General features: G+C 54.9%; 3 protein-coding genes across 4 annotated transcripts in view; 2 read left to right on the top strand and 1 right to left on the bottom strand.

Moving 5' to 3' along the window:
• The window catches only part of spidr (scaffold protein involved in DNA repair), a 39191-nt gene extending 39075 nt beyond the window's left edge, over window positions 1-116 (top strand). The window contains exon 21 of the mRNA XM_028975297.1: window positions 54-116. The gene's annotated coding sequence lies outside the window, so the exon portion shown is untranslated. The remainder of the gene's footprint in view (window positions 1-53) is intronic.
• mcm4 (minichromosome maintenance complex component 4) lies at window positions 54-13760 on the top strand. 2 transcript variants are annotated; one of them, XM_028975302.1, is made up of 17 exons: window positions 54-166; window positions 4926-5005; window positions 5494-5649; window positions 5723-5886; window positions 5955-6056; window positions 7212-7307; window positions 7383-7478; window positions 8032-8170; window positions 8898-9118; window positions 9190-9310; window positions 10128-10387; window positions 10463-10828; window positions 11738-11865; window positions 11945-12152; window positions 12904-13132; window positions 13229-13362; window positions 13525-13760. In XM_028975302.1, the coding sequence occupies exons 2-17, from the start codon at window positions 4945-4947 to the stop codon at window positions 13615-13617; spliced, it is 2574 nt and encodes an 857-aa protein (XP_028831135.1). In that variant the 5' UTR covers window positions 54-166; window positions 4926-4944; the 3' UTR covers window positions 13618-13760. The 2 variants fall into 2 exon arrangements, with proteins under 2 accessions (XP_028831135.1, XP_028831134.1); XM_028975301.1 differs by lacking the exon at window positions 54-166 and adding an exon at window positions 3958-4504.
• On the bottom strand, window positions 651-1919 carry cebpd (CCAAT enhancer binding protein delta). Its single transcript, XM_028975380.1, has one exon. It carries the CDS (start codon window positions 1781-1783, stop codon window positions 992-994), a length of 792 nt encoding a protein of 263 aa, XP_028831213.1. The 5' UTR covers window positions 1784-1919; the 3' UTR covers window positions 651-991.
• Window positions 13761-13787: the final 27 nt, after the last annotated feature.

The following is a 13787-nucleotide window of genomic DNA, read 5'->3' on the forward strand; positions in this document are numbered from 1 at the left end:
GTGCCTGTGACCTTCCACCTCACGACTGATCTCGCTCCTCGTTTATTCTCCAGGAGCTCGGATTGGAACTCGCCGCGGTCGACCCCTCCTCCTGCCGAGTCACCGGTTGTCAGACTCGGGGCCATGTGACCGCTCAGTTTCCGTCAACAGAGTGACAAATCATCTGGTGTGTGTAAATAAGACGTCAATAAAAACACGAGCGAGGCTCCCTGCTGTGTTTAAGGGGTCGTGGTGTGTAGATATGGGCTGGGTGGGTCCGCGGGCAGTAGCCTGTCAACCAGGAGTTATTACCTCACTTATTAACCCTGAGTGTCTCCTGTCCCTGTCACTACTGACTGTGAGTGGAGGGTCAATAGGGTGGCCGTAGCCTAGCAGGTAACACACTCGCCTTTGAACCAGAACCAGGATCAAACCCCACTTACTACCATCGTGTCCCTGAGCAGGACACTTAACCCCGAGTGTCCCCAGGGGGGGGACTGTCCCTGTAACTACTGACTGTGAGTGGAGGGTTGTTCTAGTCTCGGTACCTGCACCCTGATTTACGCAGCACTGCGTGTGTGTGTGTGTGTGTGTGTGTGTGTGTGTGCGTGTGTGTGTTCTAAACCCCGCCCACCCACCGCCGGCTCCAATTGACGAGTTCGTACTTCAAATTTCATACTTAAACTTTTGTTTTTATTACACTTTTTTTTTTTTTTTTTATATACAAACGATATAAAAGTTTTTTTTAAACATGCTCTGGCATTGATAGGAAGTTTGGAATTATAAAACATGTACCATAACATCAAATATATGGAGTTTCTTTCCTGCGAATAATTTAAAATAGAAAACACATTTTTAAAAACATCATCAACATGGCAGCATCGCGAGTCCGGTATCCGTGTGTGTGTGTGTGTGTGTGTGTGTGTGTGTGTGTGTTCTGTACATCGCTACAGGCGCGTGTCCGCTGAGGTATGCGTTATCAGTTCTGCCCCCCGCGCGCCGGGGACGCGCGTCACCGGCCGCCCGCGGGGGCGCGCACCTCGAACAGCGCGCGCAGCGCCGCCAGCTCTCGCGCCAGCCGCTCCGCCGCGTCGCGGAGACGCGCGTTGTCCGCGCTCAGCTCCGCCAGGCGCCGCTGCGCCTCGACGCTGCGCTGCTTCGCCTTGTCGCGGCTCTTGCGCACCGCGATGTTGTTGCGCTCCCGCCGCTGCCGGTACTCGGGGCTGTGGCGGTCCACCGGCTTCTTGGCGCCGCGCTCCCTGGCCGCCCGGCGGGGCCCGGGCTGCGTGTGCGGCGTGTGCGGCTCCGGGCTGGTGGGCGGGGTGGGCTGGCCGGTGTGGAGGGTGACCGAGGTCTGCGCGCAGGTCTCGATCTGGGACGGCAGGGACGAGGACGCGTCGCTGTCGCTCCAGTCCGACTCCTGCTTGATGGGGAGGCCGAAGCCCCCCGAGTCCGGCGGCTGCGTCTGCGCATGCGCCAGGTACAGCTCGGGCTTCTCCTGCTTGACGGCGCTGAACAGGTCCGCGAACAGCTCGTCGTTGCACAGCTCCAGGTTGGGCACGGCGGACATGGAGTCGATGTAGCAGCTGATGTCGATGGCGCTCTCGTCGTCGTACATGGCCGCCGCGCCCAGCTCCTCGTCCGGCCGCGGCGCCTTCAGCTCGCCGGGCGGGAGCCCCAGCTTACTGTCGTAGAAGTTTGCGGGCTCCATGGCCCAGGTGACGCCGCATGGTGAGGAGATGCAGTGGGAGTCCAGGCTGTACAGGTCGCACATGAACGCGGCGGGCTTGTCGGCAGAGATCATGAAGATGATGATTAAAAAAAGGATTTAAAAAGTAGATCCGCGGAGGACGAGGGACCGATGGGGACCGAGAAGGACACTTGAGAGTGACCGCACGCCGCTGCGCGCTCCCGGGAACCGAGCTCTGGAGCGACCTGTTGCGCGCCGCGCGTATAAGTAGCCGCCCGCCGCTGACGTCACGGGGGGGGCGCCGCCCCCTCTCGCCAGCCAGTGGAGGCCGCCGCGGGGTCACGTGGCCGCGCTCGGCGCCCATTCGAGGAGCGCGGGGTGTGCGCGCGCCTCCCACCGCGCGCGCTCGCGACGACTAACCAGCCGCTAACTAGTTCCTGCGACAGAACTAGTCGCGGGTCACACCGACAACGCGCTCTTAACGCGCGCGCGTGTGTGTGTGTGTGTTTGGAAGTGAAAGTGAAGTGATTGTGAAGCGCAGCACACAGTGAAACGTGTCCTCTGTATTTAACCATCCATCCATCCATCAAGGGGACCTGAGGGCTCGGGGCCACTTACTCACCCACCACAGCCCCCACAGTGTGTGTGTTTGACAGTGAGTGTGTTTGAGTGATTTGTGAAAGTGTCTGTGTGTGTTTGAGAGATTGTGAGTGTGTTTCAGTGTGTGTGTTTGAGAGTGAGGTGGTAGTAGCCTAGTGGGTAACACACTCGCCTATGAACCAGAAGACCCAGGATCAAATCCCACTTACTACCATTGTGTCCCTGAGCAAGACACTTAACCCTAAATTGCTCCAGGGAGACTGTCCCTGTAACTACTGATTGTAAGTCGCTCTGGATAAGGGCGTCTGATAAATGCTGTAAATGTAAAATGTAATGTGAGTGTGTGTGAGTTTGAGTGTGTTTAAGAGATTGTGAGAGTGTGTGTGTGTATGTGTGAGAGATTGTGAGTTTGAGTGATTTGTGAGAGTGAGTTGTGTGTTGAAGTTGAGCATTATTGTCATTGCAGCTACATACATGTTAGACGTACATAGTGAAACAAGACCACTTTTCCCTGGAACCTGGTGCTGCATGTAACGTTTAAACAACGTTACGTACTGACGTGAAGTGAACGTGTGCGACACCGACAACCTGGCAACATAAACTACACCCAGGGGACACTGTTAACATGACAGGGGACACAGGCAGTGCAAGAAAAACATTTAACTAAAAACCATGTAGACAACAAGACCAGTGAAATGAGTAAGAAATGTGCGAGAGTGTGCAACATAAATCCTGTGTTTTACCGTGATCTCAATATCCAATTTTTAAAAATATTTTATTGCACTGAATTTGATCCTAAATCATCATATTTTTGGGGACAAGGTGAACCGCACTGTTTACCATTGAACATTACGGAACATTGATGAACTCCTGGTTTACCTGCAGCGACGAGACTCTGAGCTGCGAATAATACTGTCCTCCATCTGTACACTTTACGTTCATTATTTCACACCCAGTTCTTCTACCAACATCTCTACACATCACGTCCACATTCAGTCCCTCGTCTTGACCACCTTGGGTCGTCTCACCCAGCAACTTCACACCTGAATGACCGCCGCTGGTGAAGTCGGTTTCGTCCTGTGAGAAGTTGGTTTCGGTCCAGCACGGGGGGTTTGTCCTGTGAAACTGATCCAGAGTTTACACAGTGAGACGGTCCCGTCCTGTAACTCCTACTGTCAGTTAAATGAATTGATCAGCTGATGAGCAGCAACGGGGACAGAGAACGAGAAGTAAAAACGTGGGTGGTAGTAACCTGGCAAGTAACACGTCACCCCTGAGCCAGAAGACCCAGGTTCAAACCCCACTTTACATTTACAGCATTTACCAGACGCCCTTATCCAGAGCGACTTACAATCAGTAGTTACAGGGACAGTCCCCCCCCTGGAGCAACTTAGGGTTAAGTGTCCTGCTCAGGGACACAATGGTAGTAAGTGGGATTCGAACCCGGGTCTTCTGGTTCATAGGCAACGTACCACCCTACGTACTAGGACACTTAACCCTGAGTGTCTCCAGGGGGGGACTGTCCCTGTAACTACTGATTGTAAGTCACTCTGGATAAGGACGTCTAGTAAATTCCGTAAATGTGTAATTTTCTCAGTTTCTCTTCTGGCGTTTACCAGACGTCCTTATCCAGAGCGCCTTCCAGTCAGTAGTTACAGGGACAGTCCCCCGGAGACACTCAGGGTTAAGTGTCTTGCTCAGGGACTCGATGGTAGTAAGTGGGGTTCGAACCTGAGCCCCTGCGGTCTTCTGGTTCAGAGGAGAGGGTCTCCTCCACTAGGAGCCACCTCCAGTTTTTGGCCGGTTGTCGAGTAAACGCGTCTCCGGTGAATTACGAAGTTACGACGAATTAAACAAAGCCCGCTGTGCGCAGGCGCCACCCCGCGGCGACGTCGAGCATCGCGACGCTTCCCTTTTTCCCGCGAAATGTGACGGACGGTACCAACCGCGAAGGTGGGTCCGTTTTCCGGTATGAAGGGGTTTCTGTTCGGTCCGCGTATTTACGAGGCGACACATAAAAAAGGAAGTAATAAATATTCCCACACGTCACGGCCCCGTCGCCACGGCCACTCGTGTCGGGGTCCACGGAGCGTTTCCCGCGCTCGGAGCTTTCACCCCCCCCGCCGTCGGCAGAGCAGCGTTCCGACGTCCCTGATTGGCGGGGCGCGCCGCGGGAAAGTGACGTCGGCCGCCGGGTTTCGCGCCACTTTCATCGTGGTCGCCGTGGAGCTCCAGGTAAGACGGATTCTACGACGGTCTTTTACTCTCAGATACGGTTCGTAGTTTCCGCTTTTAATTTCCGTTTCGTAATTAAATAAACTGTAATACGCCGCGGTCCGAGCATGATCGTAATATTTAATAATAATAAAAACGAGTTCTTTTAATTTCGACTTTATGTGCGTCTGGATCTGCATTTTCTGCTCGATACTGAAAGCAATGCAGCTATTAAATATACGTGATAATTATTTACACCCGCCATGTTTGTTGTAAGTCGGGCCTGGTTTTACTCCCGGCGTCTTCTGCTCGGTTAAACGGGTCCGGGTTCTTCAGTTAGTCTCCACTCGGGCGTTGGGGCAGGAAGAGGCTGACCAATCAGAGCCCAGCATCGAATCCGGGTCCTCCTCGTTAAATAAGTTGCGTGTCTGTTTCATTACAGGGTCAGTGTTGTGGTCAAGATGTCTTCTCCTGCGTCCACGCCGAGCCGCAAGCGGGGAAGGGCTGCAGATCCTCCAACATGTACGAGCCTCTGGGATGATGGTGATATTATTACACAGTACAGGCCAAACGTCTGGACACCTTCTCATTCAACGTGTTTTCTTTATCTTCATGACCATTTACGTTGGTAGATTCTCACTGAAGGCATCAAAACTATGAATAAACACATGTGGAGTTCTGTACTTAATAAAAAAAGGTGAAATAAGTTCTCCAACAGTCTTGAAGGAGTTCCCAGAGGTGTTTAGCACTTGTTGGTCCAGCTCACCCCAAACCATCTGGACTGGGTTCAGGTCCGGTGACTGTGGAGGCCAGGTCTCCACTTTTTGTTAAGTACAGAACTCCACATGTGTTCATTCATAGTTTTGATGCCTTCAGTGAGAATCTACCAACGTAAATGGTCATGAAGATAAAGAAGACACGTTGAATGAGAAGGTGTCCAGACGTTTGTCCTGTACTGTAGTTCAGCATCAGCAGTGAGATGGTAACATGCTGAGCGTGTGTTTTGATAGCTGGCAGCGAGGACCCGATGTCTCCGCCCTCTCAGCGGCCCAGGTCACACGACTCGTCCATCGGTGACCTGCAGCCCATGCCGACCTCCCCCGCCATGGACGCCTGCAGCCCGGCCGTGCAGGACACGTCTCTGTTCTCCAGCCCGCGCCGCTCAGGTGACGGTCCTCCGGTCACGTGACCCTGAAGGGAATAATCCCGGATGTGACGTTCCTTTCTCTTCCTCTGCAGTCCTCCTCAGCGAGGTGGACGCCAGCTCCCCTCTGCTGTACGGCACCCCCAGCTCCAGGGTGGAGGGCACCCCCCGCAGCGGGGCACGGGGGACGCCGGCTCGGCAGCGCGCTGACCTGGGCTCCGTCAGGAAGGCCCCTCAGGTGGACCTGCACTCAGACGGGGTGAGTCACGTGACCACTGATGGGATCAGGGCAGCTGTCGATGTGGTCTGATCATCTCCTCCACCCAGGCCTCCGGGGACAACGCGGTGGCCAGTGACCAGGCGGGGGGACAGAGGCTGGTCATCTGGGGCACCGACGTCAACGTGGGAACCTGCAAGGAGAAGTTCCAGGTGAGGACCCCGCCGTAGAGCTCGCAGGCGTCCACATAACGCCTGATGCTCCGAATCAAAGACTCAAGTTGACCTCTGACCTCCAGTAGAAGACAGAATCATATTTTACATTTCCAGCATTTACCAGACGTCCTTATCCAGAGCGACTTACAATCAGTAGTTACAGGGACAGTCCCCCCCTGGAGACTCAGGGGAGTTCTTAATGGTGCCCTATAAAGGAATGTCCTTATTACAAGGCTGAACGGTGCTGCTGCCGCTGATCATCTTTCCCGCTCATGTAGATTCCTTCTCTACAAGATCAGACCCAACTACTGGTTCCGTCCTTAGTTATCTCACGCCTGGACTAACTCCCTTCTGGCGGGTCCACCTCTACGTTCCATCCCACCTCTACAACTACTACAAAATGATCTTCAACCTTTCTAAGTTGAAAGTGAAGTGATTGTCACATGTGATACACAGCAGCACAGCACACGGTGCACACAGTGAAATTTGTCCTCTGCATTTAACCCATCACCCTGAGTGAGCAGTGGGCAGCCATGACAGGCGCCCGGGGAGCAGTGTGTGGGGATGGTGGTACCTTGGCGGGTCGGGATTCGAACCGGCAACCTTCTGATTACGCCACCACTGCCCCCGGTTCTCCCACACCGCCCCTCTGCTACGTTCCCTTCACTGGCTCCCAGTAGCTGCACGCATCAGGTTCTAAATACTGATGCTGGCCTACAAAGCCAAACATGGAGTAGCACCATCCTACCTCACAGCCCTTATTACACCTCGCACTGCACCTGGTATACTCCGAGCCTCCAGTACTGCTCGCCTGGTCCCTCCATCTCTGAAGGTAAAAGGAAGACGCTCATCTAGACTCTTCTCCGTCTTGGCCCCTCGGTGGTGGAATGAACTTCCAGCTCAGTCACTGAGCACCTTCACACGGCAGCTCAACACCTTCCTCTTTAGAGAAGATTTAGATGAACTTGTGGCAGAACAACTAGAACCGCGTGAAGCGGAACAGGTGACGTGGAGGCGCGCTGCAAGTCGCTCTGGATAAGAGGGCGTCTGATAAACGAGGAACCAATCAAATCGCCGCGTTCTGAGAACCCGTCTAGAACCGTAAAGCGGACGTTCCGACGGTAAAGGCTGTTTGTTGGCTGGCGTCCGCAGCGTTTCCTGCAGCGCTTCGTCGACCCGACGTCCCGAGAAGACGAGAACGCCGGGCTGGACCTGAACGAGCCGCTGTACGTGCAGAAGCTGGAGGAGGTAGGCGGCGTGTGGCGGCGAGTAGCGGTTCCTCGCGGCGCTGTAGAACCGCGCTGACGCGCCTCCTGTCCGCAGATCAGCGTGGTCGGCGAGCCGGTGCTGAACGTGAACTGCGGCCACGTCCAGGCGTTCGACGGTGACCTGTACCGCCAGCTGGTCAGCTACCCGCAGGTAAGCCCCGCCCCCGCCGCGCAGGTAAGCCCCGCCCCCGCCGCGCGCTGCTCGTCACGTGTACCGCACCGGAACGCAGGAGCCAGCGGTACGTACATTTACATTTCTGGCCGCTTCAGGTGTCTCGTCCAATTCCGAATCGGCTAAATGTCCCCACGCGAGACGCCAGAAACCGCTCGAATCTGGATGGGGAGATTTTCACGTCTCTCCATAGCAACAAAGGATTATTAACCGCAGAACTGTTTAAACGGAGATTATTCGATTGAAATTGTTAATGAATTGCAAGACGAGGAACCGGGTCAACATATTTTCAATCTGGGCTGAACCAGAACCCCCCAAATCTCCGAGGTAACGGGGCTTAGAGACGTGATGAAATGAATAGACGAGGAAGAATATAAATTAATTTCGTCTTGTCACGTTCTGCACCAAAAGGCGGAAAGTGGCGGTGGTAGAAGCGCTCCGGTCGGTTTAACTCCCCCGGGTTTCGCCCGGCGAAGCTGGTTTTATAGGGACGGGTCGGGTGACGAAGACTCTTCCTCCCCTCTGCCGACAGGAAGTCATCCCCACGTTTGACATGGCCGCCAACGAGCTTTACTTCGAGCGCTTCCCCGACTCGGCGCTGGAGCACCAGATCCAGGTTCGACCGTACAACGCCCTGAAGACCCGGAACATGCGCAGCCTCAACCCCGAGGGTGACGTCCAGCAGCCCTACACTCACGTTTATTACTGTCCTTGTCCCAGCACCCAGTACAAGAGACAAAACCCACTTCAGAATTAAAACTTTTTATTGTTACCTTATAGAGTCAAGAATACTAGGGTGTTAGTAGCCTGGCGGGTAACACACTCGCCTGTGAACCAGGAGACCCAGGTTCAAACCCCACTCACTACCATCGTGTCCCTGAGCAGGACACTTAACCCTGAGTGTCTCCAGGGGGGGGACTGTCCCTGTAACTACTGACTGTAAGTCTCTCTGGATAAGGAGAGGAAACAAACGCTGTTAAACTACGAGAAATAACGTCTCGCTTTTAGTCCCTTTTTGTCCAGCTCTTGTTTTGTGAACCACATTTAGTCTCGTTTTTATTCAACAATATTACTTTAAATTAAATTTACCGTCCAGCATATTCGCTGCGTCTCGTTTCAGTCGCGTCCTGAAGGTTCGTTTCAGTATTACATTTACATTTACAGCATTTACCAGACGCCCTTATCCAGAGCGACTTACAGTCAGTAGTTACAGGGACAGTCCCCCCCCTGGAGACACGCAGGGTTAAGTGTCCTGCTCAGGGACACGATGGTAGTAAGTGGGATTTGAACCTGGGTCTTTTGGTTCGTAGGCGAGTGTGTTACCCACTAGGCTACTACCACCCTACACCCTAGTGTTCTGCCTGATGGGTAATAACGGACCGTTGCTCCGCCCCTCAGACATCGATCAGCTGATCACCATCAGCGGCATGGTGATCCGCACCTCGCAGCTGATCCCGGAGATGCAGGAGGCCTTCTTCCGCTGCCAGGTCTGCGCCTTCAGCGCCCGGGTGGAGGTGGACCGCGGCCGCATCGCCGAGCCGGCCGTCTGCCGCAACTGCAACACCACCCACAGCCTGGCGCTGGTGCACAACCGCTCCGCCTTCTCCGACAAGCAGATGGTGCGTGCCGTAGTTGCGCCGCTCCGCCGCGCTTCCGGTCCCTTACAGGCCCGTTTGCTCTCTGTTGCCAGATCAAGGTCCAGGAGTCCCCGGAGGACATGCCGGCCGGCCAGACGCCTCACACCACGGTGGTTTACGCCCACAATGACCTGGTGGACAAGGTGCAGCCAGGAGACCGAGTCAACATCACCGGTGAGCAGGGGCGTGGTGTCCGTTTCTGGCGCTGCTTTTTAACCGTAAAACCGGAGAAAAACTCCACACAAAGCGGCTTTAATACCGCGGTTTTAACCCAATGTCACCTGGCAGAAAGAGGCGTGGCACAGTGGAGGTTAAAAGGATGAACAGTTTGTAATGTATTAACCCCAGTAGATTATTATTGCAGTTACATGTAAATATTGGATGTAAATACGGTACCAAAGTTACGGAAAAACCCCAAATAAAAATGAGGTAAATAGAAAAGACTCAGGGGCTGATGGGAAGATTCCCCTCAGCTCCCAAGACCATTTACCGCATTTACCAGACGCCCGTATCCAGAGCGACTTAGTCAGTAGTTACATGGTGGTCCTGCAGAGTGTCCCATCTTACACTAGAAAACCGCCCAGCGGCGTATCCGGGCAGGGTCGTCATGGTTACGACCTTCGTTTCAACACCCTGACCTGCCAGTTCATATATTTGGATTAAATGTGGGGTTCTCGCTGGTTACGATGATGTAAAAGTGAAGTGATTGTCACACTTGATACACGGCAGCACAGCACACGGTGCACACATTGAAATGTGTCCTCTGCATTTAACCCATCACCCTGAGTGAGCAGTGGGCACCATGACCGGCGCCCGGGGAGCAGTGTGTGGGGACGGTGCTTTGCTCGGTGGCACCTCAGTGGCACCTTGGCGGATCGGGATTCGAACCAGCAACCTTCTGATTACAGGGCCGCTTCCTTAACCGCTAGGCCACCACTGCCACTGTAATATTTGAAGCATGTGATGTGATAAGTGGGCGTGGTTTCTGCAGGGATCTACAGGGCCGCGCCCATGCGCGTCAACCCCCGGCAGAGCCAGGTGAAGTCCGTGTATAAAACCCACATCGACGCCATCCACTTCCGCAAGACGGACGAGCGCCGCCTCCACCGCCTGGACGAGGAGGCGGAGCAGAAGCTGTTCACCGAGGAGCGCGTGCGGACGCTGCGCGAGCTGGCGGCCAAGCCCGACGTGTACGAGCGGCTGGCGTCGGCGCTGGCGCCCAGCATCTACGAGCACGAGGACATTAAGAAGGTGCGTGACCCCGCGACCCCGCCCTCTCCCGCCGAACCCCCGCCCCCCGGCTCACCGCGCCTCCTCCCCCGCCAGGGCATCCTGCTGCAGCTGTTCGGCGGCACGCGCAAGGACTTCAGCCAGACGGGGCGCGGCAACTTCCGCGCCGAGGTCAACATCCTGCTGTGCGGCGACCCCGGCACCAGCAAGTCGCAGCTGCTGCAGTACGTCTTCAACCTGGTGCCGCGCGGCCAGTACACGTCGGGGAAGGGCTCCAGCGCCGTGGGCCTGACCGCCTACGTCACCAAGGACCCGGAGACGCGCCAGCTGGTGCTGCAGACCGGCGCGCTGGTGCTGAGCGACAACGGCATCTGCTGCATCGACGAGTTCGACAAGATGAGCGACGGCACCCGCTCCGTCCTGCACGAGGTCATGGAGCAGCAGACGCTGTCCATCGCCAAGGTGCGGCCAGGGGCGGAGCCAGGGGCGGGGCGATTGCTCGAAATCACCGTTCTAATAAACGCGGTTTTGCCTCCACTCCCTCCACTCACAGTCAGTAGTTATAGGGACAGTCCCCCTGGAGCAACTCAGGGTTAAGTGTCTTGCTCAGGGACACAATGGTAGTAAGTGGGATTCGAACCTGGGTCTTCTGGTTCATAGGCGAGTGTGTTACCCACTAGGCTACTACCAATCAGATAAAGCCACGCCCACTTAGACACGCTCTCGTGCTCTGCTAGTCACAGCGCAGTATATATGGCAATATACAGTTATACACGTGATATTAGTCGATCGGAATTGGCGAGAATGGCGATATCGGGCCGATCACGATTCCATCTTCCTGGTTTTCAGCAGGTCGTTATGTCCCGCTTTTGGATTTTATTATAGAAAGAGAACATTTTACATTTACAGCATTTACCAGACGCCCTTATCCAGAGGGACTTACTACCAGTAGTTTAAGGGACAGTCCCCCCTGGAGACACTCAGGGTTAAGTGTCCTGCTCAGGGACATGATGGTAGTAAGTGGGGTTTGAACCCGGGTCTTCTGGTTCATAGGCGAGTGTGTTACCCACTAGGCCACTACCACCCAAGAGAACAATGTTCTTCTTGGAATGATTGTTTTATTCCATTCTAAAAGTGAAGTGATTGTGATGCGCAGCACACGGTGACAGTGAAACGTGTCCTCTGTGTTTAACCGTGGGCGGCCATGACAGGCGCCCGGGGAGCAGTGTGTGGGGACGGTGCTCAGTGAACCGGCGACCTTCTGATTACGGGGCCGCTTCCTCGACCGTCAGGCCACCGCCGCCCCGTCTTGTTTTATTGTGTTACTTCCCAGATTCGCTGGTTTTTATGGACGTTTTGTGGGTCCTCCAGGCTGGAATCATCTGTCAGCTCAACGCTCGGACGTCCATCCTGGCGGCAGCGAACCCGGTGGAGTCTCAGTGGAACCCGAAGAAGACGACGATCGAGAACATCCAGCTGCCGCACACGCTGCTGTCCAGGTGGGGCGGGGCCCTGGCCCCCGGCGCCGGTTTTTCCCGCCGTTGTTTTTGTTTCCTCACGCCCGTCTCGCGCGCCCAGATTCGACCTGATCTTCCTCATGCTGGACCCGCAAGACGAGGCGTACGACCGGCGGCTCGCCCACCACCTGGTGGCGCTGTACTACCAGAGCGAGGAGCAGATCGAGGAGGAGTACCTGGACATGGCCGTGCTGAAGGACTACATCGCCTACGCCCGCACCTACATCTCCCCGCGGCTGAGCGAGGAGGCCAGCCAGGCGCTGATCGAGGTACGCCGCGCCGCCGTCCACACCGTACCGGCTACTCGTATATAGCAGGGGTGGCGCTTTTAATACCGGCTAATTAATGTCATTAAAACGCCAAGATTTACAGTCTAAACTGGAACGGCGGATCCAAAACCAGTCCTGGAATTGGGGGGTCATGACCTCAAATCCAGATGGTTCATGTTGGCGCAACACTGCCACCTGGTGGCTGGAGCTGCGCTGCCTCTCAACTCTGGCTATTTTGAACAGAAAATATGGTTTAGAAGATGAAAATGATACTAAAAAATGAAAATGTTTTATTTCCTCTCGTTTAATGGTTTGATTGCGTCACCGTTTCTGTTTCCTGTGTCTCCCACCTGGCTGCACAGACTCCCAACCCTGGTCCTGCAGGACCGTCTGCCGAACCGTCTCCGCCCAGCCCTACATGAATTAGGCTCAGGGGTTAATGGGCTAGTAATGAGTGGGGTAGATGGTGAATCTGTGGGTTCCTGGCAGATGTTCCTCCAGGACCAGGGTTGTGGGAAGCACGAAAAACGCGGGGAGGAATGCGGCCGCTGGAATAAATAAGTGTATTAATAAATGTATTAATAAGAGGAACTTGTTTAAATTATGAAAATGGGTTTGACTGTCAGTTCTACTCTGTACTTGTATTAATTATTAATGGATGATTCTGACTGTAAAATTATTCACGACAACTTGACTAAAAGATTGGACTATAACCGGCATGCTGCCATCGTCGCCACATGTTCAATTCCAGGCCTACGTGGACATGAGGAAGATCGGCAGTGGGCGGGGCATGGTGTCGGCCTACCCCCGTCAGCTGGAGTCGCTCATCCGCCTGGCCGAGGCCCACGCCAAGGTCCGCTTCTCGGAGAAGGTGGAGTCCATCGACGTGGAGGAGGCCAAGCGGCTGCACAGGGAGGCGCTGAAGCAGTCGGCCACGGACCCCCGGACGGGATTCGTGGACATCTCCATCCTCACCACAGGTACCGGCTCCGCCCGTCTTTACTAGACACGCCCCTTCCCGAGCGAGCGAGCGAGCGGGCGGCGGTGGTGACGCCGTGTCCTCCCCCTCCGTGCAGGAATGAGCGCCACGGCCAGGAAGAGGAAGGAGGAGGTGGCCCAGGCCCTGAAGAAGCTCATCCAAACCAAGGGGAAGACGCCGGCCATGAAGTACCAGCAGCTGTTTGACGATCTGCGGGGACAGTCCGAGACGGTACGATTCTACTAACGTTTACTTATCCAGAGCGACGTACAGTCGGTAGTTACAGGGACACGATGGTAGTAAGTGGGGTTCAACTTATGACCCCTGACCTTTGGAACCGTGGTTTTGTGTGCTGTCGCTGTTCCTCAGCGTTCTTTGTGTGAATGGTTGCAGGCGATAACGAAGGACCTGTTCGACGAGGCCCTGCGGGCGCTGGCAGACGACGACTTCCTGACCGTCACGGGCAGGACGGTCCGCTTGCTGTAGCGTCCGTCGTGTTCGTCCTGCTCCGCCAGCCGGATTCCTGCCTTGCTGCTTAACTTGGTTTTTCTCTGAAATGTTGAAAGTAATAATTATGTGTCGTGTGTGTTCTTTCTCAGCTGGGAAGCAATAAAACTCTTTTGCTAGGAGTTTGTCTGGCTTTGTTGTGTTTGAAT

This window comes from Denticeps clupeoides, chromosome 4 (assembly GCF_900700375.1).
Source record: "Denticeps clupeoides chromosome 4, fDenClu1.1, whole genome shotgun sequence".
NCBI classification, from domain to species: Eukaryota; Metazoa; Chordata; class Actinopteri; order Clupeiformes; family Denticipitidae; genus Denticeps; species Denticeps clupeoides.